At 37.4% G+C, this 25,804-nt stretch overlaps 2 protein-coding genes across 3 annotated transcripts in view; one reads left to right on the forward strand and one right to left on the reverse strand.

Moving 5' to 3' along the window:
- stk32a (serine/threonine kinase 32A) overlaps positions 1-4,971 on the forward strand; it is a 58,596-nt gene extending 53,625 nt beyond the window's left edge. Inside the window, exon 13 of the mRNA XM_032576954.1 lies at positions 235-4,971. Coding sequence (XP_032432845.1) covers positions 235-346 — 112 coding nt within the window. The 3' untranslated portion in view covers positions 347-4,971. The remainder of the gene's footprint in view (positions 1-234) is intronic.
- A 359-nt stretch (positions 4,972-5,330) lies between these two features.
- The window catches only part of dpysl3 (dihydropyrimidinase like 3), a 39,524-nt gene continuing 19,050 nt past the window's right edge, over positions 5,331-25,804 (reverse strand). For both annotated transcript variants that reach the window (XM_032576952.1, XM_032576953.1), the window contains exons 2-14: positions 25,615-25,703; positions 24,343-24,527; positions 21,876-22,040; positions 20,916-20,977; positions 20,066-20,146; positions 18,356-18,424; positions 17,117-17,237; positions 16,365-16,521; positions 15,657-15,798; positions 14,020-14,190; positions 11,563-11,742; positions 9,503-9,656; positions 5,331-6,901 (exon numbers count right to left, since the gene is read on the reverse strand). In XM_032576952.1, coding sequence (XP_032432843.1) covers positions 6,807-6,901; positions 9,503-9,656; positions 11,563-11,742; positions 14,020-14,190; positions 15,657-15,798; positions 16,365-16,521; positions 17,117-17,237; positions 18,356-18,424; positions 20,066-20,146; positions 20,916-20,977; positions 21,876-22,040; positions 24,343-24,527; positions 25,615-25,703 — 1,671 coding nt within the window. In that variant the 3' untranslated portion in view covers positions 5,331-6,806. The remainder of the gene's footprint in view (positions 6,902-9,502; positions 9,657-11,562; positions 11,743-14,019; positions 14,191-15,656; positions 15,799-16,364; positions 16,522-17,116; positions 17,238-18,355; positions 18,425-20,065; positions 20,147-20,915; positions 20,978-21,875; positions 22,041-24,342; positions 24,528-25,614; positions 25,704-25,804) is intronic.

A 25,804-nucleotide genomic window follows, 5' to 3' on the forward strand; every position in this document is an offset into this window, starting at 1 on the left:
AAATTGTTAAAAACATTATGGTTATGCAACTTACTCATTGAAAATCAAATGTTAGAAACAATTTAGTGATGAATTCTCAAATTACCAACTAAAAATCATATCATGAACACATGGATGCATTTTAGAAATATAGAGCTTTAGGGTGGAACTATGATGAATAAATAGGCTCATTAAAATGTGACATGAATGAAAAATCATCTGCTCAACATTAGATTTTTGTTCTCATCTCAACAGGTCAAGGAAAGTCGTAGTGGATTCTTCTGAACTATCCACAAGCGAGAAGAACAAGGCAATAGAGGATGGACAGAACAACAATGTTGAACCTGCTGCCTATTTATCAGGATAGGCTTCCTGCTCCCAGATCCCCACCTCATCACTTGCACTTGCCTCCAGCTTGCAGTTCAGCAACTTACAAGCAAAACCTGTCGTTCTGTCAGCACATGCACTCACACCTGGTCCTCTATGTTCCTGCACTCCTTCATAGTCTGTAAAATCTCAAGAACAGCACTGTGCGAACTTGTTTCACACCAATAGACCTAAAAAGCAGCTAAACGTCAAAAGATGGTGTCCCTGGGAGGCAGCCATGTCAGAGACTGACTGACGGACTCCTTTGCTGTCACCAAACGGACGGACTCCCAGCAGAGTCACTCGTATCATTTTCCCTACCGTCACCCTGGTGCTCTTACGTCTGCTCAGCCTCGGTTCTGAGCAGAGTGCTGTAGCAAGAAGCCAGATCATTTCCAAAACCAAGACAACAGAGCACCTCCACCTGAATGTACTGACATTGGTTTTATTATGAGAGGTTTTCTAGGTAATTATGGTCATTTAATTATAATATTGCAGTTGGTAGTGCTACATAATAGAGCTGTAATTTCACAGAATGTAAAGGTTATTTTTATGGAAGGAAGATATTTCTTTCTGAAAATGTACCAAAACTTACCAGGTACTTTCCATAATGAACTGAGTTTTTTTTTCTGTAGCTTTTTTTGGTACCTTCCCTGAATTTTTATAGAATTTATCAGACACTTTCTGGGACATACTAGCTAATTTCCTGAAATTCAAAGCTAGCTATTTGGAACCTTATGGATATTCTAGTGAGTTCTGAATGGTAACCTCTAAGTTTTAGAAAAGTATCCTCTAAATTAAAGTAGCTGGTAAGTTCAGGAGAAAAACTTGTAATTTCCAGATACTATCTGATAGAGTACTGTACATTGAGAAATTATTCACCCTTCTTGGCATTTCTTGCGTTTTCTAGCTCACAACCTGGAAAAGGAGATTATTTTAGAATTTGCATTATTTCATTTAAAGAACATGCAACTTTCAATATTTAATTTTCTTTTTATTGTGAAACAAACAACAATTACATCTGCAAGTCATGTTGGATAGGTCTCTAAGAGCTCGCCTCATCTTTCCTCTGGGATTGTTTCCCACTCCTCCAGATAAAACCTCTCCAGCTCTAGATGGTTTCCAGTGGTGAACAGCAATCTTTAAGTCTGACCACAGATTGTCAATTGAATTGATCTTTGGCCTTTGATTAGACCTTGCCAATACATTTAAAATGTTCCATTAAACCACTTGAGTGGTGCTTCAGCAGTATGCTTTGGGTCATTGTATTGCTGAAAGCTGAACCTCTATCCAGTTTCACATTGCTGACAGACTGAAACAGGTTTTACTTAAGCATATTCCTGTGTTTAGCTCCTTTCATCTTCCCCTCGGCTCCAAACAGTTCTCCAGACCCTGCTGGTCTGTTCTAGGGGTGCTGAGATGTGTTGATTTTGAGATAGACATAATGGTTTCCTTGGTGACTGAAAAGTGAAGTGTTTTTGTTTTTTTTTTTATTGCATAAAACCCAGTTCTATGAAGTAGACGACTTATGTTGGTCACATGAACAGATACTCCAGTCTCTGCTTCACACAAAAAATATCAAGATTGGTGAATAGTTTTGCATGGTACTGCAGGTTCAGGAAAGAACATGGTATGTCTTGCAAGGTGACCTAGAAGTTCTGGAAAGCTGTCTGATAAATACCTACGAGTAATCTAGGTACTTATTACACCATTTTCCAGAAAGTGCCAGATATGTTCTGGAAAGAGTCTGGTATGTTTTGGAAGGTGACATTCGAGTCCCAGGACAGAAATGTGTTACTACTAGGAAAGTACTTGATCAGTTCAGCGGAATAATCTCTGCATTCCAGAGAGTAACCTGAAGTCACCACAGCATGAGCTGTGTCATGTAGCGCCGCCAACTTTAAAGTGATTCTTAAGTCATCCTGTGTATGAAAACCTAAGAAGTTGAGCCTGAAACATTTAATAACAATTAACCATTGCTTAGAAACATTTTTCCTCTATGATCCATATAACCTTGGATACAAGCATGACAGAAGTAGCATTGTTAAACTGCTAGTCTTATTAGACGAAACCAAACTTTGTTTTTAGCGATTGTAAGAATGATTCGAATTGAATTAGAGGCTTGAAAATGAATGGCTTGCTTTTTCAGGGCAATATTTAAATGGATTAGTGATCCTGATGCTTAGCTTGGCTAATTAAGCTAGCAGTGATGATAGGTTTTAAACATTTAGTGTCATGCCGCAGTTCAGACCGTTAGAGAAAATAGTCAAATTCTTGTGATTTGCTCACAGTTGAGGTTTTTAGTTCTAGAAAAAATTATTTGTGGAATCAAACAAGAAGATAAAACATGGTTTAATCTTGAGGGAAACTAGGAAACTAAATGTTACCATAATTGATTACCCTTGACCAAACAAAATTGAAAAAAAAAAAAAAAAACTTAGCCTTGGTCTGCAAATGGCCTAATAGGGAAGCAAAGAGAAAACAGTTGTTTTCTCTTTTTGCACATATTGTTTTCATTATTGGTAGCATTTATGCAACTAATGCTGTGAATGAATTAATCTTAGGGATGGACAGATGAATTTTACCAGTTAGCGTTTGCACTCTCTGCCAGATGTGTGTTGATGTATTTCCTCTTTTGACTTGATTTTAATCAGTTACTTATCATTTGAAATGCTCATTATCAGTTTGTCTCTGCAAACTGTTTGTACAATATTCAAATCCAGGATTCTGCACCTGGCACACGAGGCAACAAAACAATGTCTAGTTATGTTGGAATAAACATTTCTCATCAGCTCATCCCCTCAAAATATTTGCCTGCTTGCACAAAGAGGGATGCCTTATAGATATTACACTAAGCTAACTCCTGTATGTAAAAGTAATGAAATCCTCACCTTCTTTAAAGCTACTAAATGAAAATATAAATTTTAGCGATGGCTCATTGCTCCACTGACTCTGCTGTTATCTAGCTGCAATGTGAGTCAGTCCTTTCAAGGTTCTTTATTATTCTTTATTAACTTTAAAATATGTTCAGTTATTTAAATTCATTAGTAATGGCACTTTTCTATTTAAGATTGGTACAATGTTTTGACTTACCTTTGTGTTCTTGTTGTTGAGGTAACTTTACAGATCTAAAGATGGTACCTTGTGTACGTTGTAGGAATAACTTAAAGATTAGTCTGAGCTTGTTTTACTGTGTAAATAATATTTGGGAAATAATTATTCAAACTTGTATATTTAAAGTACTAAAAAATGGGGAGTGTATTGAACAAAATGAGTGATATTCAACCAAAATGATTTCTGACGTTGACATTTGAACAACATTTACAGATAGTATTTATGCCAGGTAAATCAAAGTAAAAGGGAGGAATCTTTATCCTAAGTATAATTCTAGTCTATTATTTGATAAGAGAATTGTACAACTGTGAATTTTACCCAAGTTCTGTTGTCCTTCAGTTGTCCTTCAGTTGTCACTGTGTATTTACTGTGAGCAATTGTGATGAAGTTTAAACTTTTAATGTGTGCCTTAAATAATATATTTCTTTTTTGGAAACAATACACCTATGTTGTTTGCTTTGTTCTAGTGTATTGAATTATTTTATTATTTTTTTCATCAAAGTGCAGGCTGCCCTCTAGTGTTATTTGACTGGTGTTACAACAAATGGCTAAAATGTAGGGAGTCATGGTATGACTGCTGGGAATAGTCTACAAAAAGACAACATTTTAAATGAATAGTTAAGTAAAAAACACATTTACTTACATGAGGCAACAAAAAGACTTCCTCTTTTGCTGCAGTTGACAAGCTTTATGAGCTATTCTCTCCCTCTTCCACACACTCATCCACTGTTAACGATTTGAGCTAACTGCTCCCTGAGGTCATCTGGAGGGTACTGCCCATTCCTTCCTCCACAGCAGACTTAGCTGAGGCAGCGCTTTCCACAATATTGGCTCAACTATAGAGGGGATTTTCAGTTGATAAATGCTTCCACTTCTGTCTGGCACTGCTGCAGATAAGCAGGCCACCTCAGCATTAAGATGTTTAAAGTAAAATATGAGACAAAGATTTTGGAAAGAAATATATTCAGAGGACAAGAATCGCTGCCATATTCCTGAGTAAAAAAGGATTTCTGCATTGTCTTAGACACAAAATTTGATGTTCTATCATCCATTTTCCATTCATGATCTTACCTTGAAACAAGAAGTTTACATACATCAATTAAAAAAAAACATGTACACCTTTTTCCTCACCGCCTGAAGTTAAATCAGACCAAATTTCTTTAGTTTTAGATTTACATAAAGTAATTTGTTTGCTTGAGTGCAGAGGTGGCTAATAAAATTCTAATTTTGAAGACATTATAAATACATTTCTGACATTTTCTCTCATTATTGTGGCATTTTGCAAATAGAAATAATTGCAGTAATTCTTACCTAAAACAAGAGAAGTTTGGTCTGATTTAAGTTCCAACAGTGAGGAAAATAAATGTATGATTCATTTCACTGAGTGTATGTAAACTTCTGGTTAACTTTATGTGAAACGCTATATTGATTCTAATGTTTGATCAGGGCATAAATGGGATGTTTGTGATCTGTTTAAACTTTCAGTGAAAATAAATACAGAAGTAAAATGTAGAAGTGTGGAGTGCAATTACTATTCAAGTTTTCTTAATAGTAATGTGAAAACAATGGATTTTTTCCAAATAAATTCATCCCACAAACCAATCTTGTAGCCACATTTTATCCAATTCCATTCTAGATTGTTTCTCTTTGTAGCAAACTGATGGATTATGTAGATAAACCAACTAAATCAAATCTGTCATGTCATTTAGTTTGAGTGTATATTATTTTCTTAATATTTTATGTTATATGCTGATTACTTTGATAGTGGTTCTGATGACTGTTTTGCAAAACATCATTTTAACCTTAAAGTAAACCAAAACCACTACAAGGAACATCCAGGGAATGAAAAAGACATGAAATAAAGAGATAAGACCAGCTGCAACTCATGTTTATTCAGGAAACATTTCATACCAGCACACCTTTAAATGACCTGCCATCTCAGAGTTCTGACACAATAGTAAAAAAAAAAAGAAACGTAACAGTAAAACAAAGGTTGTCATCCTAACATAAATACAAAAAGACCCACATCTCATCTCAGCCTTACTGTGCGGAATAAAAAGAGCATCTTGTTTCAATTGTCTCCAAATAAAGAGCAACTTAAAGAGAATTTATTCCCTGATGACACTGCCATCCTCTGCCTTATCAGAAAATAGGCTGGCTTGTTTTCAGGCTGCTGTTGAATGCATTGAGGATTTCATTAAAGGGTTAAGGTGGGATCACAAGTGAATGATGATCTTCCACTTGTCCTTCAAATGAGAGCCACGCTAGTTAAAAATAAAAAAGAAACATCAGTAAAGAGCAGTAATAAGAGAGCTATTTTTACCCAGCAAGTTTAGAGTTTGTATTTATTTGTTAGCACCTTTCTGTTCCATCGTTCTGTTTGGTTGAAATGGTCACAGCATCACAGAGGCAGCCAGTTTACATGAAGCAAATGCAAAGGACTGTTTCTTGCCATGTTCTTTACACAAGAAAATGAAGGAACTGAAGATAATAAAATCTGACAAACCTTTAGGGAATGAATAATAATAAAAACACTTCTAATATTTCCTCTTTCTGTGTGTGTTCTCAAACACTGATCTTATTGTCTTTTTTAACATCAATACAGTACATAATGAGGACGGTAAGTATGGCCTTACAGCAGGAGGTGGAAAAGGATCATGGATCACGTCGCCCATATTAATGTGGCCCATGCAGCTCCATGTCCAGCAGCCCTCCTGTGTTTAGAGGTGGAAAAAAGTATTTTAATTGGTCCGGTAAACCCAAACAGGCTGCAACCACATCATTCACAAAGCTACATTACATCTACCATATGTACATTGCCAACTAGAGCTAATCAATGGTACTGCATGACAAAACATGGCTATTGTGGGATCTATTGTTCAGTCTTGCTGACTATGGAGAAAGCGAGCTACTAAAAGGGGGTAATATTAAAAGCCAAGCAGGGTAAAAGGAGAATCCCTAGAAAATCAGTATCCATTTTCCTTTGAAAAACTTTATTTCCTTCTCAGGGTTAAATGTGATGATGTAAAGTTTTCTGCTACCAAAGCAGCATTAGAACATGACTATGTGGTTGGCATGAAGTACTTTTGCACTGACATGAACTGAGGCTGACATTGTTCATGTGAAATGTGCTTTGTTGGCAACTTCTAACCGTTTCTGTTCTGTCCAGGAAAACGGATACAATTCTCATCTGAGCATAGTAGCAGTGTGACAGGTAAGGCATGAGGATTCAGTGTTTTGCTCTTCAAATTTTTACTAACTCTGGTCCTCTGTCCCTCTTTCCCTCCCCTCCCTCATCCCCTCCCTCTATCGTCCACTCTGTTCTTCTAGAAGTGTTGTTCTGCTGTTTAACTGAGAGATGTGATGTTGGATCGACCACCAGGGGGCACTACAATACGGCGACCAGGTGGCCTGATGGGAACATCCTCTGGGGTGGGAGGACCTACACAGAAAGGGAGAATTAAAAAGTTACATGACAAAGAAGAGGCAGTGATTGATGCTATGTTAAATATATATATTTTACTTTAATTACCACAACCACAAGCTTTAGTTACTGGTTAGTCTCTTGCATTCAATCAATAAAAAAAGAATATTAAAGATCCTGGGAGTCTAAACGGTTAGGGGAAAAAAAATATTCTCCACACCCAATGTTCTGATGTTACGATTTGTGTTAAATGTGTGGTTGTAACATGATGAAATGTGAAAATGTATATGAAATAATTAATAAATGTTTATTGCCAGTTCTGACTATGTTATTCTTTACATTCTCCACAAATCTATAAATTAAAATTCTGAGGTGAATTTCCTACAACCATTTAAGACTCTTGAATAATATTTGATCAAAAGAGATCTGAGATGAGTAAGACAGTTTTATTCCAACTAGATTTAGTCCGTTTTTCCAGTAGAATTTATTTCCTAAACAAACTTTAACCAACACTAAACAAATAATAATCTTTAAAGTCAAGAGTGGACAAAGAAGACATATACTTTTATGACTTAATTATGTATTTTGCGATTATACTGTACATGGGAATAGGGAATGATATCACCCAATCATGACATTGTGTTGTGGAAAACTGCTAGTTAATGAACCAAGAAAATGCTTCGCAAAACTTTAACACACAAACATCAGTGATTAAATGGGTGAAACCAACTTTGTTCACCCCCCTCTGTGAAACTTATACTAACTTACATAATCAGATAAATTTGTCAATTTGATTTATTTGCTTTACTAATCAAATCTGATTTAAAACAATCAAGTCTGTGAATGATAAATACAGCACTTTTACCAACATTTTATAGCAGTGTGAATGGAGTGCTGCTGTGATTTATAGACTTTATGTCGCAGGCCTGCATAACCATCACAGTGTCATGAAACTGCAGCCAGAATCAGAATCTGGCACCCTCCTCTGGAAACCAGCGACACCATTTGTCAAACTGTTTAGATTTAGAGCTCTTTCTAAGTTGGCACAAAAATAATTGTAACTCAAAATATTTATTTCTCTGATTGTTCCCCTAGATATTTAAACTGTTACATTTTGTAGCATCAGTTCTATGGAAGCTACAAGATTCAAAGTCTGACATAATAGCATAGTTTCCAAAAGAAGAGCCAGAGGCCGAATTGAATAATCTGCAAACACAATAATGGAAAGCAGAATGATGTCAGACCATGAGAGACTGTGACTAATCAAACAATCCTCTCCATCTCCTTCCAAACAAGTAAATCAGCTCTGCAGGTGGTAGCTTCACAAAAACTAAAATAGAAGAGTGGAGCTCATTCTCAAACTATGCATACACACACACATACACGCCCCCACGCATGCTTACACAAGATCACGCAAACTGTTGCAAAACCTGGGAAACCAGGAGCAGCCTCAGATATATGTAATCAAAGTTGGAATTCTTTCCAACAAAGGTCACATTTCTTCAGCGAGGTCTCACTCATTAGCATGGCTTGTAAAGACAAGCTATGCATTCAGCTAAACATCTTTCAAAGTGAGTTATTACCTATAAAATAAATACAAGATTTACTTTCAAAAGCTGAAATGATTTTTCATCTAATTAAAGACCTTTCTATCTTTATTTTTCCAAGTCCAAAGATTGTCACGATTTGTCAATTTGGCTGAAACAATTACTAACATTTCTTGCCTCAATCTAAGTTTGTTCTGTGCTAACCTGAAATATGGGCACAATCATGCTGTCATGCTGGAGCTCTGTATGATGGAACAGATGCCAAACAGTGATACTACTGTGACCTCACACATCAGACCGGCCTTTCTAACAGACCAGGTCAAGATGTTTGGACTGGAAAACTAATGTTTTAGTCTTGAAGGAAAATGTATCCAGAATCACTTCAAATGCAGTCAGAGCATCAATCAGGAAAACTTCTCTTCACTGTAACTTACTCAATTTGAAGAAGTTGTAGTTAAATTCTGCTGATCTGATCCTACTAAATGTAATAAGCAGGTACCAGGAAACAAAACGTATTTTGTGCTTTAACTCACTGGCCAGTTTCGGATGTACAGACAAGAGCAGAAGATTGCCTTTGAAAAGAGTAGATGGGCCTGAACCTTTGCTTATGCTTTGCCAAAACATGAAGGCAGACATTTAACATATTGCCCAGATATCCTCAAAAACTCAAATTACATGTTAAAGAAATTAATGAAGTAAGTTAAACCTTAGTAATCTTACTACTTACTTACTATCAGTACTATTGCTGTCAGCAACAAAAGATCCCGATCAGGAAATTCTTGTTTTAGTTTTAAGGATAGACTAAGACACTCCATGTCATTAATTAATATAATGTATAAAATGGAAAAATAAAACCACAGTTTCAGTTTAGAAATTAATTTAACAAATAATGTATGAGAACAAGATAATAAAAGAAAGCATGAATGCCACTAATGCTTCAAATTACAGGCAACAATATTAGGAGAAACTGAGGCACATGTATTCTCTCTTGATGTCAGCACCTAAAGGGCAAAGCAAAGAAGAAAGAGCAGAGGGATGGTTTTTCTTTTAGGATGTGTTGGTATGGCGTTACCTGCTAGACTGAATCCGGACTGGTGCAGGTTTCTGACCGGCTGCTTGGTGGGCGAGGTGCGTGCCGAGGCAGAGGGCGTGCCGCCGCGGGACATGGAGAATTCAGACACGGGTCCGTCGTACATTCCTCTGGGCACTGCCCTCAGCACAGCCAGCTGCAGGACAAACACGTGTTAGACATGGAGGAGTAAACACCTAAGAAACATAAAGATTTGATTCAGAACGATTTCAACGGCTGTAATGTTGCTGTACTTCTCTGACAAAATACAAATATAGACTCAGAGAGTCTCCTGGAAAACAGAGACTCACATAGAATAACTGTGTAGTATACTTTCGAGCAGAAAAAAACTAAATACACACACAGCATGTATGTGTTCAAATGAAGTGAATGTAAATGAAAAAGCTATCATTTTGTATGTCTAACTGCTGGAGTGGTGACTCAGTGGAATCTTGGAAGTCTGTTAAAAGTTAAAATGAGACATCTGTGATCCATAAAGGCAAAACAGTAACTGCTACCAAGATAAACAGCACACTGTTACTGCAGCTCCATTTTCTCATCAACAGTCAGCTGCAAATTAGGAAACGTCTGAAAATGTGAATCCCCTGGCACAGCATGGGAGCGGAAAACAGGCACTGCATGGTATTATTCAAATGAAGTTGTTTCAATGTTGCTAAGTTTTATTTATTGTTGTTGCTTTTCTTCCGCTATCCTTCAGTTTGTTTCCAGCTATTCAACAAAAAAATATATAAATTTTACTTCACTGCTGAAACTGACAACAGACAACTACTGCACACAATAACTATAAGCTGCCATAATATGTTTCTGGATTATTCAAGTGATTTACTAGTCAGCAAATCATTGTTCAATAAACTCCCTTTAAAGCACTCAACGTCCTCCTGGCCTTTCCTGTGATGAAAGTGAGATTGCTAAAAAGCTTTTGGAAAACGGTCAGGAGAAAACTCCAGACGTTACACCCAGAGCTCAGCTGGTGACCAGAGTCGGTTCGTTTCCAGCTCGATTGGCCCCGACAGGCAGAGGTCTGGCTTCAAACTCAAAAATCACATCTTTTTTCAATCAGTGAACACAAACATAAGCACTACCAGCTTGTGCTAAAATCTACAATCTTCAGTGTGCATGTTGTAAGTGCAGGAAGAAGACTCAGCTACTATAATGGAGGTGAAGTTAAAAGAACAAAAGCTCTAAGATAATATTTTAGAGAAAAAAAGATTTTTCAGCAGAGGAATGTCAGCTGTTGATTCAGGCTTCACTGCTCATGATGCTCGTTTGAATTCAGATCTTTGCAGATTTGGTTGTTTGGTAGGAAAACCTGTCAGGATATCTACAGGTACTGTTTTTTATTGTCCTAATGCAATCCACAATTTTCTGAATTTTGTCTCCACCGAATTATGGGTTTTATTATCTGTAAATCATCAAAAATTTATCAAGGCCTGAAATATAAATATAATAAATCCATATAATATACGAGCTGTCCTTTCTGAAACTTGTACCTGTATTTGTTCCTGACTTTAGGACATTTGATTGAGTTGAGAAAAAAGAAAACTGACCAGGAGTCAACATCACAGAAAACAGAAGTTATGTCAACTATAAATCTTATTTTCTTTGTTTCTTTGTTCTGAGCTACTCTTTCAGGCACACATGTTGTGACTTTTCCTCACCTGTTCTCCAGAAATAAATAAATGACTGCTTAAGGAAAGGTTTAAATAATACTGTTTAACACTAAACATTAAATGCAGTTCTCTAAGAGAAATGTGAATTGACTATGACCAAAAATTGCAGAATACAGCTTTAAAAAATTGGCTGAGTAAATGTTAGTAAATGTTGAGTAATTTTAGAAAGAGAAAATTGTCTGTTTTTGGGAGTCACCAAAAGTTCATCATTCCTTTTGTAAAGTTTTACCAGACCTGGAGGTGAAACATTACTTAATATAAAAATTACTATCAGTAATTAACTAGTTTGTTAGGTTAAAGTGCAAGTTGTTGTAGATTTGTAACCTCAAAAATGTATAATTAGCCAGCTGAAGTAGTAACTAAGTTGTTCACCTGCTTCCTGGCTTTGATGCGCTTGTAAGCAAAGTCGGGGAATGGGGAGCAGGGAATGAAGCGGCCCACTCCAGAGGTGGCATGAAGGTTTCCATCTTCCAGAACAATCTTTCCTTGGCATATCACCACCAGGGGGGCACCGCGCAGCTCCATGCCCTCAAACACATTGTACTCAGCAGCCTAAACCACAGAGAAAAGGATTTTAATGAGAAATTAGCTGTGAATTTATGGACACCTTTAAAATGTTGAGACATTCTGGAGGAACAAACTGTTCCTTTAAACCTTTACTGGTCCTTCCTTCCAAAGTATCACCTTGTTCATTTATCTTGTCCTCTACGTTTGTTAAGTTTGATGTTTATTCTTGTTATTAACATTATTCACCCTTTGCTTCCTTTATTTCAGCCTTGTGTATTTTCTATCTCCTCCAGACTCTCTTTTCTCAGCGTGTCTGTGATCTCTGATGGCTCCCTCCTCCTGTTCCATTGTTCCATATTTCCTCTGCACACGGACCAGTTTTTTCCCCCCCTTTTATTTGCTGCTGTCCATATTCGGGCCAGAACAGGACATAACTAAGGCTCACTGCATGCCAAATATGATGTCATGACTAAGCCAAATGTGTTTGACTGTTTGTATTGATGCCTGTTCTTGTGTATGTTTCCAAAAATCCCCTTTTTACATTGACAACAGCAATCAATTCAAACCAGATGCAGGCTAACCGATAAACACACAGCCTGATAAAAGTACTTTCCTGATACAATGGGTTGCTAACTAAGGACATTCATATTTTGAAAAGTTACAAAGGTCATTTTTAGCAGTGAGAACTGCAGCGTTTTTGTTTTGTACTTGTAGATGCGTCTTTAACTGAAGGGACAACGAGCAGGAAATGGAAAGGTGACATCACCCTGTAAGAACCCACAAATCCTCATTGTATGGACTCAGTTTATTTGCAGAAAGGAAAGTCTTTTAGTTTCACCATGAGGAGGAAAGTGTTCTTTCACACCAATAAAACCTCATTAAATAAGAGCCTATTTGTTTAAGTTAAAGATCAACCTAACTGAGAATTTTAATATAGGTGTTTAACCCGAGGATTTGTCCTTGGCTGCTAACACTTTAATTTCCTGTGCTGCTGAGCCACCTGTATGCAACCTTCATAAGTCTATATGTGAATCAGAAACTGAAAAAAGCTCTGAGATGCAAAAGTAAATAAAACATTTCTGAGCTCATATGAATCAAATTAAAACTGCTCTGTTGCTTAGACATGTTCTGTTCTTGAGTTAAATTTAGGAACATCTCAATCATTAAACAGCTGGTATTTTTAAACAACTGATGTCAGAGTCTCCAACCAAACTTCACTCACAATGCTTATTTTCGATGTACTTTGTAATTTCATACCAGGGCACGCAAGTCACACTGCAATTCATGAAGATAATTTTAAAAAGGCATTGTTTTTTTCATGTAAACTACTTGCAAAACTGTATTTTAAGTGCGTGCACATTATTTTAATAATCTAAAAAAAATCCACTCCTCCAGATTCTGATTGGTTGTTTTTGACAGTATTTCTGCAGATGGTCATAGTAGCTCATGGAGGACTTTGATCTTTTGTCTTATTGTCTCATGCTGTCAATACCTGATGTTGTTTTTACAAATATGTAAAATATATATATATATATATTTGTAAAAGTTACACACTGCAGCTTTGAAGGTACTGAGTTTTCTTGAGTTTCCCTAGTATTTTTTGAATAACAAGAATCCTCATTTGAGTTGAAATCTCAGAAAAATATTGCAATAAAACTGAATGTATGACATTCTATATATTTTTTTATGTTAGTTTATTTTGATGATCCAGTGAGATTAGAAGATCTAGCTAAAGAAAAACTCCCTGGGTAAAATATGCACCATATTACTGTTGTTCAACCACAGAAGAGATTTTGCAACATGCATTGAAACAATCCATTTTTTTCAGTCGTTAGTCTGTCCCGGCTGAGCCGTTTTGGATTTACTGAGGCTCGACTTTACAGTAAAAGCTGATCACATGACAAGTTCAGTGTGAGTGGAATTAGTCATGAACATCCACTGAGACTTCATTTCCGTTCAGGGGAACTGAGAGCTCCCTGGAAGCTGTTCAAAAATGTGCTTTTCTCTCCCGAACATTCTCTCCTGCACACACAGATGCAGACAAGTGTCACATAAAAAAGCTGACCTTTTATCCAAATTTCTCAGCCTCTAAAACCACAGATCTGATGTTTCTGTATTGGGTTATTTTCATTTTTGTCTTTGCAAGAATTGACATATTTCAGGCAACTTTTTGAAATAAATCAGTAACACTTTTTGAACATACGCGCTTAAAAACATGGTTAACTGAAAAGCAGGAGAAAAAAAGAAAATCAGAATCTGGATGGATCCATTTGTTTAGAACCTGGAACAAGTGCAAACACAGGCTTTAACCTGTATACATACCGAGTTGTGAGTCTTGGCAGTGATAGTGCGAACAGCGTCTGTGTCCCAGATGACGAGGTCGGCATCAGAACCCACTGCGATCCGACCCTTCCGAGGGTAAAGGTTCAGGATCTTAGCAGCGTTAGTGCTGGTCACAGCCACAAACACGTTCTCATCCATCTTCCCCGTAGTCTGAGTGCAAAAAAACACAAACATTCGGATCACTGGTGCTGTCACAGACGTATCCAGGTCAATGCAGACCTTTGTAACTTTGGTCTCTAGAGATAAATGCATATATTTAGATCTCATTGTTCTGCTTATAGAGGTGTTGAAGAACAGAAAGTAGCACACAGATTCATATGTTGCCTTTCATTAATAACTAGAACATAGATTCATTCTAAATTGGATTAAATTTTTTATTAGCTCTCCTTATTTTGCCACTGTGTTGTAATGTTTGTTTGTTCATGTTGTTTTTATTGTGTAAAACACTTTGAGCTGTGCTTTACAACAGTTAGCATCCACTTAGCATCTACTTATTGGTGGTAAACTAGTTTTAAAGTTCTCTAATGAGTTCAGAATATATTTCATCATCTCTACTTTAAAATATAAAATGATAAAATCTGAACAGGAAGTTTTTCATAGATTAAAGTTTTTGAAGCCAGTGGCTGTAAGTTTGGCCAGTAAAATCCAAACCTGACTCCCTGGAGGCGCCAGCGAGGCACCACAGTTTGAAACAGAGATTTTTATTCACTAACTATTTGTTCTATTTGTGAAAACACAAAAAATGTACATATTCCTGCTTTATATTCTATGTGGACAAGTCAAACCAGGACAGAAATACTCTACACTGATTACTGATACAATACAGAACAACAGATCTGTTTTAAGGGAACCATATCAATACGAAAGATAAAAAATATAAATGGATGACATGTTTTAGAGTTTTATTTGTAGAAAAAAAAAGTGTGCAGTGTGGAAACTCTATCTACAAAATCATAACACTGTGATCTTTAATATTCTCAATGCATTGCTGTAATTTCATGAATATTGCCTCATTGATTACCTTATCTAGTGAGCTGGATCTGTAGTTTTGCCAGTGGGAGTGACTGGTATTAGTTTGCTATCAGCTTTAGGGAAGAGCCACTGATACGAGGAAACAGATTCACAGATATAAAAGCTTTTGGCTTCAGACTCATTTGAAGCTTTGATTCAGAGCAGCTTACCCAGACGAGTGTCTACTCAAATTTCATAGCCTGCTTTTAATTCCAGAACAAAGCTAAATGTGGCCAAAGTCCAGTCAAATCCTGATGCAGCGATAACAAGGACAAAGAACACACAGAAAATGGATAGCAGTTTGTTTGGAATAGACCAATGAAGGAATGCATTAAAGATGGATTGAGGATAGTAAAGAATGGTTTCAGATGTAGGGAACATTTAAAGCCAGAAAAAAACACGTGAAAAAACATTTCCTTATAAGACAACAGTAAAAACGGAGAGAAATGTACATTTTAAAGGTGAGGAGTATTTAAGACCAAATGAGGTATTCGAAATCTTGTCGGGAATAATTATAAAAGTTATCATATATCATCATTTGCATCTGCTATATTACATTTAATCTTTATTTTTCAAAGTTTAAAACCCCAGAAAGTAGGCCTCACCACAGCCTTATCCCAGATGAGCACCATCCTTTCCTCCACTCCGTTCACGCCTTCTGGGATCTGGGTGAAGTCGTCCTTGCCAATGGCCTTCTGCGCCACGCTGAAGGTACAGTGAGCGCTGCCAGTCACACTGAGGTCTCCGCTGTGACAAAATGATAAATGAGGGGGAAATATTACCAGCAGAGAGATGTCTGCACTCAAAAGCGGTGCTTTGCAAACACAAGGAAATGTCATTACTTAGTTTAGCAGATTTTGTAAGCAGAGAGCCAAAGATTTGCTCCTACAAAAAAAATATGAATAACATTTCCTGTTTCTGTAGAATCTTTCCAAATCCACTTGATAGGTGGCAACAGTTATAAACAAGTCAAGAGCCATTAAGTTTTATTTAGAGGTAAAATATTCAAGTAGACTTTTAATATGTGTAGTTGGAGTCAGTGCTACAGCAAACATACATATAGAACAACAAGGGAGAACATCAGAACAGTTCTACTTGGTCTAATAAAAAAAAATTAAAAGAGATTGGACTCTTACTCAGAGCTCAGTATCAACTGTAAGCCATAAACATGAACAGAAATAAACTCTTGAAATATTTTACTTTACCTGTAGTTAATCTTTATAACATTCAAGTTATACAGTAGGAAATAAATGAACATGTGTTGATATTTGAATTTTTTAAATGCACTTGTAAAGCAGATCTGTGCGCCTCACCTTGCCAGCAGTGTGTTCAGGTAGTCTGGAGTTGTGGGATCAGGGCTGAGAGGAGGGGATGTAACAAAAGAAGCAGCTTTGGCCCAGTTCTTGCTCCAGTAATGTGTCCCATCCGTCCCCAGACTGGCTGTGATTGGCTCCCCAAACACCACATTTCCTGAGAAGGAGATAATAGCCACAGTGATTAAAATACCAATGCATTTAAGACATGTCCACAACCATGAGCAGCATAATCATATTCATTTACAGTATCTTAATTGAAAATATTTTTTTTATTTGTATAACTTTTTGAAAGCTGTTTGTGTTTGTAGTGAGATTTTGGTGATGATGGGGGTTTAATTCCTGTCAGAAACTCATCTTTTCTCCTGCTTTTGTTTTTAGTCCTTTGCTCTTACATGTCAGTGATTCATGTTTTCCAGATTTGTAAGGAAAGAACTTGGGAACAGATCCAATCGAAAGGTTTCCAGCTTATAAAGTCATTCATTCAGTGCATATAAACATAAAAGAAGGTGATCTGAGGTCAGCACAGTTTTGTCTAATGTCATTTTTTAACCAGACAACCAAACACATTTTCTTCTCATGTGTGCTCACCTATGTTTGCATCCACTTCTGATAATGTGTTATTTTACAGTTTACATTCACATCCCTCAGTTCAGGCCTTGAACAAACGAGACGAGTTAAATGCCTTTTTGTCAGTAACCTGGTGCTCACCTGGTGTAAAAGTCTCATTTTGTAAAAACTCTTCTCGATACCTTTTTTTCGGGCCTGTGAGATGATGTCCGCGGCACTCTTGCTCATGACTCGGGTTACGTAGAGCGGACAGTTGGTTTGGCTTGCGATGGTTACGGCCCGAAACACAGCCTCAGCCTCCAGCTGCAGAGGAGGTACAAGCACAGTGTTTAATGTGGTTAAATGGAAATGTTATTCACATTAGAATTGATCTAAAAATATCAAATTATGTGCTGTCAGGGCTAAATGAGGGCATGTGGTGACTTTCAAATGCATTTTTAGCCCTTAACTTTTTCATATTTTCTCACTAAACAACCTGAATGTTTAATTACAATTAGATCTGAACCTGACAAGCTCTTATGCTCCTTGGAATAAATGACAAACCTCTTAGAATTTAAAACTTGCATCTTTTATTTTCCCTTTCATAATTACATAATACTTTGTGCCCAACACATATGATTCAAACAGCTGAACTGGCCCCTCAGCAGGGTTCTGCAGGAGCCTGAATATGAACCATTCATTTGATTCAGGTGTGTTGAACCAGCGTAGCATCCAGAGGGAACCGGCTCTGGAGGACTGGATCAGCCTGAACCCTGAACTACACAACATTAACTGGAAACATTAAGGATTCGCTTTGTAGTATCAAATGAAACTGGTTAGAAAGTAATTTAATAAAAGCAGCACACAGATATTAGATAGATCTTAGTAGGATCAGATGATGCAGCACATGATTTCCCTTTGTGCTACATCAAAGACTTTAGGAGCAAACAGACTCAACACCCTTTCAATGTAAAACACAGCGTGAGATTTTTTAGAAGAAATATTTGACGAAGTATCTACAACTTAATGTTTGTATAAGTTTGACATATGACACAATAAGTAACTTTAAGTCCAGGATGGTAAAATATCCTGCAGTTATTTTAGACTTTAAAATGGGACGCAAACACTTCAGCTGCTTATTGTGTTCCTGTCAGCAAGTCCAGTTTGGATGTCCAAAAAATAACAACAAAATATGAACAATGTTGACAAATATAATGCAGCTTGACCTCTGCTTGCCAAAAATTATATTTACCAAGATTTGAACCAATGAGATTAAAAAAATAGTCAAGATAAAAGACAAAATGTTGCCGAGTTGGAACTGTTATTTTTTATTTTGCAGATTTTTTCTAGAGCAAGAACTGGTGGAATAAGAAGACTTTTTTCTCCCTTTGCTTTAATATTTCTGTTTTTTCATGCAGTTGAGTAAAGTGTGAGAGTTGAACCTCCTCTGGCCTGCTCAGCACATGCCCCTCCGGTCCAGTGATGCCCATCTGCAGCATCCGGCCTTGCTCCTGTTAAACACACACACAAACACTGTTAGAGTCAAGGACATGCTCCATTGCATGCAGAAATGTCTCTTAGTTTTCTTTGGTGTGAACGCTTCAGCAGATGTAAAGATGTGGTCACACTCATGAATAAAAATCTGTTTCATATTGTTTTTCTCTTTCTGATGTTCATGAGCGCTGCTCTGTGCTTTCTCTCAGTCAGGCCACACGCAGGAGCCTGCTTCAGAGGATCTGCACACGTGTAGCAGTTTTGTTGAGCAATGCATGCAAACGTTGGCTCTTCATGGAGGCAGACCAACTGGCTTAGATTAGCCCTGAGACTGGCTGCACCTGGAAATGAAAGTCCCATGTCTAAATACGTTTTAGCAACACTGGGCTAAAACCAAACCATGAACAAATTCATATTAGTTTCACTTCTTCACTGCTGACTTAGCACAATGTGCAGTCAGAATGACTTTATAGGAATACAGGGGCAAAAGATGTTGGAAATACACGTGTTTTTATTGGGATGTTATTTTTTTAAAACATTTACCAAAGAGCTGCATATTTGTCAGGAAAAGTATTAAGTATTATTTGTGAATGGGGAAAATGCAGAAAAATGTTTAAAACTATAGGAGGAACACTGACTGTAAGCATTTTGGTTCAAACACTTGAAGCATTTCCAAGGGTAGTTTAACTTTTGTAGTTTAAAAGGTGATAGTATGAATCTGCCTGATCAGCAGACTGTGAGTGAACCAGAATTATTTTAAAGAGAAAGAAAAGACAGAGAAAAGCAGAGGAACGTTCCATCTTCAGTGCAACTCACAAATGACAACCTGCTTTCACAATCCAAAGGTTTACCCCTGGCAGACTCAGGGATCTTCACTGTACAATAAACTAATGATTTACGTACATGACCTACCTATACGGCAAGTCATTAGTGCCAAAACTTAAATATTTCCACTTGGTCTAGTGAAGAAAAACAAACAAAAATGGAGTTATAGCCCATAAAGATGAGCTTTATCATTTTAAGTTTTTTTACATTTTAAAAAATCATAAAAAATGGGGTAAGAGGGTCATCTCTCTAACAGTTGGCCATCCACTGATTTGAAGATTTCCTCCTAAATCTTCTTTCTGCTGTAAGGAAAATATTAAACTGGCAACAAAAAATTGATCTGTCCCAAAAGGATTTGTTCTGTTCCAGCACCAGGTCGAGCTGTGTATGTTCTTATGGGTCAAAAGCAAGGCTATTATACATTTTCTGAGTTCAAACAAGTCTGCGTCTTACAGCTGATGGAAATCAGACTCCATCCAAGTCCAAGTTTCAAACTGGAGCTGAGATTTATAATGAATCAGATCCAAAATGCACTCAGTGAAAGAATCCAGGCACATCTTGGAGTTCTGACTAATAGCAACTACTTAAATCCATCCAGTATTACAGTTGATTCACTTTCATTTGACCTCGTACAGGACAGGCTTGTATAAACTACACCCACACATTACTATCCAGCAGGAAATACAGTTATTACAGATGGTGCGTTTAGTCTGACGATGCAGTGTGATAAGGTGAAAGACGTAACTGAACTAAAAAGGAATAAATCTCTTTAAACACAAACAGCTGAAGATCTCTCAAGAAATGAAAGAAAAGGAAAAGTTTTTTATTGTTACCTTAGCAATGATCTCGCCGTTTTCAGCATGGATCTGGGCAATGCCCCCCCTCTCTGCCAGAAAGGTAAAGACTTCATAGAGCTGCATGGAATAGAGAACACAATTTTTTAATGCTGAGATCAAGCCAAGCCATTAAGACAAGAAAAAGACAGTACGGTACTCTGTGGCTCACAGGTCACTCATACGCCCCAATTTCAAAGAGGCCCACAATTTACTTGAAGTTTAGCAGGACACACACTGCAATTACCACGTGTGGTCTCAGAAATGGAGAAACTGGTGGGGGATGAGCTGCAGTTGTTTTTGCGCTGCTGTGCCTCGGTTCCTCAGAGGTTCATGACATCAGTTTTTCAAACGCCACTATTCTGGTTCCCTCATGTGTTCTTCCCAAAACCAAATGATCTATGACTGCATGAGTCTCACACCGTCTGAACATGAACTATTTTACTGCACACACCACAGACCAGGGGATACACACATAAAAATGTTTTTTTAAATGTAAAATATATTAATTATTGCAAAATTAACATTCCTCATTTTACACTTATTCCACTTAAAGTACATCTCATGTGAATAATACACTTTTTGTTGCTACTGTATATGATTATGTTGCCATAATACTTTTAAAGTGTGTGTGCGTGTGGGCGTGGGTGTGGGGGTGGGTGTGTGTGTGCATGTTAGGAACAGAAACATGTGAAGAAGACCATAATGAATCAGTCTCTGATTATCCTTCATGACATGCCAAAAACATTGCATAACAGTTATTATCCATTTTACAGTTCTGATCCAGATTTCATAAATCCTAAAAGTTTTGAATTGTTGAAAGTTTTTTTGTTTTGTTGGGTTTTTTTACCTCACTGTTGCTCATCTGATAATAATCCTTGTAGGCCATGTAGACCTGGAACGAGTTCACACCTGCACAAAATAAGAACATCAGCATCCAGATAAGTTCTTTACTACTAAATTCATCATTTTGCTCTTATCCAGTATCAGTACCATGTGACTTTATTTAAAATGTCCAACTTGGAAAATCACAAGCATGTTCCCATCTCATGATCCATACCCCTTAATTTTTTCTTCTTTCATTTTGCTCACTAACAACCACAAATTTCTCTTTGGCATTAAATTTCTGCCAACTTTTGTCTACTAGACACAGAAATTTCAATTAGATTTGATAGGTAATGTCAATAAAAATTTTAATTAAATGTTACCACAAATTCACAATTAGAATAGGTCCAGACTTTGACTGGATCATAAATAAACTTTCTTCAAGAACATTTTATTGTAGATTTAGTGTCGCTGTCCTGCTGGAGGGTGAACCTCCACCCCAGTTTCCAGGTTTCTCCATCTTCCCCTCAACTCCAACCATCTTGCCTTCCATGCTTCCACACAATGATGCTGCCATGTGTTCAGGATGATGTGCAGTATTCATTTTCTTACTGTGTTTTGCATGTCGGTACAAGAAGTTTAATTTTGGTCCCATCACCTTGTCGTGTGATTCTTGGTTTTTGTGATACTTATTTTGCTAAAACTACTGGGGCCTTCAAAACGCCCCAGCTGTTCACAAAACAGCTGGACTGACTCATGCACACAGGTGAACACTTGGTGGAGCATCAGAGTAAAGAGGACTGGGTACATTTGCATTCCACACTTTTTTATCCAAAACAATCCCTTAAAATTATCCATTATTTTACTTCCACTTCAGAATAATCCACCACTTTGTGTTGTGTTCTTGATGAAGTACATTGAAGTCTGTGGTTGGAACAAAAAGGAATCGTACGTTCCACTCTCATGTTGTGCTACCACAGCCTACCTTTCTCCTTGATGAGGTTATCCAGCTCCTGCTTGACGCTGTCGTCCCAGTGGGTGACGTCCACATGGAGAGAGTAGTCACAGCAGGCCTTCTCATCGGCCCACTGCCTCCACTGGTCGTAGGCCTCTAACAGGCTGCTGCCGGGCTCCGGGATCACATGATCCACTGTTGAATGAAGAGGGAGACAGAGGGGTTGAAAGGAGAGTTTTGTACACAGAATAAGGTGATGATGGTGACAGAGAGGACAGAAAAAAGAACAGACAGACAGAGGGATGGGGGCAGGAAGTAAACATGGCTGCTGGTTTTGCTACTTTCTGTGTGAGTTGTTTATCTTGCATAATCAGCTGGTTCCTGCAGCACCCAGACAGGGCCAGCAGGGATAAACAGACGTCACGTTGAATTTTGCCTATCTGGGTGAACATGTCCTTGAAAAAGTTGAGGCCTGTTGTAACTTGTTTATGTTAACATGATCAATGTTTTTTGCAGAATTTTTGAATGCACAGGCTCAGTTGTTAAATCTTTGGTTTTCATATTTTAGAGATCCTTCAGGAAGTTGGCAGTTGACCAAAATCAGACAAATTTCAGTTTGACTGGCTGGTTAGTCACTCAGAAGCATATTATTCTGACCAGTTAATGCACCAATTCTAGTTTTGGTACACTATTTGTCTCACATTTTTCATGTTTACCTGACATAAACTCAGCTGTGTGGAAAGTAACAGCTTGAAAACTTAAGGAACGGTGCCCACTGAGGTCATCAAGGTCATGTTTTGAAAGTTCAGTTGACGTGTTATCCTGAATGTCTGTCAAGCAGCCAACTGTAGGTTGGCTTCTGAAGCTGCTAACCTAGCTAAAAACCCAGCTAGTTCAGCTGACACTGGTTGTTTTTGTAAAGTAAAAAGAGAAGCAATAAAACTGTGCAGTAAGCACGTTTAGATGAAAACTTCTGGTTAATTCAATGGGTGTGTATCCTTTTTTTATGTTACAGTAATCCATCTCAGGGTAAATTTATGACCTGACTTTAAAATTATCTCACAGCTTGTGACTGTAGCAGTCAATCCCTGACTTTTCGTCTGTTTTATCACTGAAGCAGGATGTTTGTAAGAGTTATGAGCATATGAAACAAATGACTCTGATTTTAAACAGAAGCACAAAATGAATGCCTTGGGTGGGATTATCATAATTCTAATATTAAATGTGTTACATACGTTTAGAAGCAGGAAGGAATAATTGTTGTGTTTCTGTTTTAAATAAAAATAATGGCATTATCTTTTACACATTTGTGTTAATCGTGTGATAACATGATACTTTTAGACATTTTGTTTTCGTGTTAAAATAGTAGAACCCAGTTATACATATATACTATGTATAACATAGCATATATTACTACTTTGCATAGTAGTAATAATTATTATTATATGCAGGCAGAAAGACTAGCAAATAGATTTTGAGCCCTGAAGATTTCAGTTCTTGATGATTCTCTGTACTCTATATGGCTAAAATTATTAGCAGGACAAAGTTTGCCAAAAACAAGAAATTGAAATGTACCACAAAACAAACAGTGAAGTACTGTATTTGATAAATGTAGAAATGATTTTGGATGCACACATGCATAATTGTAAAATAAATAACTTTTTGCATGTTTTTCAATGAGAAACAGAATACAATTTTATACATTAGTGAATATTATTTTGTATGTGCTTTAACTAAAATAATGTTTCAGTTCCTTACTGTATCACTGAGCACCAACTCATCTTATTCATCCATCATTAATGAAACCCCCCTGCTGGCTTACCACCTGACTTCTTTTTATCTCATTATAGATGCTCCAATCTGCTTATAGTAACAGGATGCAGCTAACACTGTCAGTCACTAATACACACACAACATAGTAAACAACAGATTATTAACACTGATAACAACATACTGTTCCTATTACCCAAAGAACATTTTTATAACTAATCAAAACATCATATTTTATAAATGAAGCTTACAAAGGAGGACACAAACACTGTGTCACACATCTCGGCATGGAATATAATCCCTCTGTGAATGAAGCTCATGAATAGAGCTTACTACAGAAGCCCGCCTGTCAGCGTTTGAACCCACAGACTCACTGCCAAACAGGCAGCAAAGCAGAGTTCTGCAGAAAAGTAGGACACTGTTATCATAGTAAAAAATATATGTTTTTTTACTGTGATGGCTTTTCTAAGCATGCACTGAGAGACAGTTTCCATGAGAAGAGTTTTACTATGTGCAACCCAACAACCTTGCCCCCTGCTCAGTCTTTTGTATTTTTTTGGAGAGTTTCCCAGAGTTCCCCTATCCCTCCCTTTTCTCTTGTCTTCTGTTTGGGCTCCCTCACCCACACCATAACCTCTTCTCTGGCTTCACTCTCTGTGAATAATAATTAAGGCTTTGCCTGTCATCAGCGTCGCAGTGTGCGGATGGCTTTTCCTAAAACTCTCACCAATCATGGTTGTGCCACCAGCAAGAGCAGCCTTAGATCCTTGTGCAAAGTCGTCCACGGTTGTGGTCCCACGATACGGCATCTGGAAATGGGTGTGGATGTCGATGCCACCAGGGATCACCATCTTTCCATTGGCCTCGATGGTTTTAACTCCTCCTGGGACAATCAGGTTGTCCCCAATCTGCCTGTGAAGAAGTCGTGTTAAAGGCACACAGGAGTGATGCTTCTTCACTGGTCCTATATTTAACATTCTTAACATTTACTATAAACTCCATAACTAAAACTGTCTGTCATTCAATAAAAGAAATGACAGAAGAAAATAATAAAACTAAATTCTGTAAATCAACCCAGAGGAAAATAGACCAATTTCAGAGTAGCACCTTTTTGCTATGTCAACATTTTATGAAACCTGCTTTTGAAAAGCAGCTGTGGTTCAGACTTTACAGATGACATGAGACAGACAGACAGACAGACAGACAGACAGACAGACAGACAGACAGACAGACAGACAGATAGACAGACAGACAGACAGACAGACAGACAGACAGACGGACGGACAGACAGACAGACGGACAGACATGCAGACAGACAGACAGACAGACAGACACAGACAGACAGACAGACGGACAGACAGACAGACAGACAGACAGACAGACAGACAGACAGACACAGACAGACAGACACAGACAGACAGACGGACAGACAGACGGACGGACAGACATGCAGACAAAAGCCAGGGTGTCCTTGCCAGCAGCTAACTGGTGTTAGAGGCAACCAGCTGTTTATTATGCAACACCAGGCTTTCTAAACTGCTTCACTCCGGGGCAAACAGGGAAAAACTTTACAGTGTAGAAAAACACAAGACTAAAAGATCTCTGTCCAACCATCTTCTACTCATGTTCAACCTGCTCATCTTCCTCGCTTTGCAGAATAACAAAATAAGTTTGAGTATTTATCTCACCTTCTTTGTTAAATTTACAGAAAGAATTCAAAGTATTTTAGACAACTATACCAACTTACCATCTACTTTACTTAGATGTTATGTATTCTTGTGTTTCCTATTAGAACTAAAAATTTACATTTTTCTAAAATATTCTCAAATATTGTGCTTTTTTCACATGTATTTATAAGAAATTTTCATAGTTAAACCTTTCCATTCTCATACAAAGGAAGGAAAATGGAAAGGACAGGAAACATTTAATTTAAATGGAAAAAATAAAATGATACCTGAATAGGAAGATCAAGGTAAATGAAAAAGTGCACAGGACTTACTTAATAAGGCCATCTTCCATGTAGATATCAGCATGGAAGGACTGGTCATCATTCACAACCCTCCCACCTTTGATCAAAAGCCGATCGCTCTGCAAAGGAAAAGGATGAGAGAGAGAGATATAAGAAGGGAGGAGAGAATATCTGAATTTAGTGTATTTCCTTTCCAAGAAAGACATAGTTTAGCTTACAA

The sequence above is a fragment of the Xiphophorus hellerii genome, chromosome 11, assembly GCF_003331165.1.
Source record: "Xiphophorus hellerii strain 12219 chromosome 11, Xiphophorus_hellerii-4.1, whole genome shotgun sequence".
Lineage (NCBI taxonomy): Eukaryota > Metazoa > Chordata > Actinopteri > Cyprinodontiformes > Poeciliidae > Xiphophorus > Xiphophorus hellerii.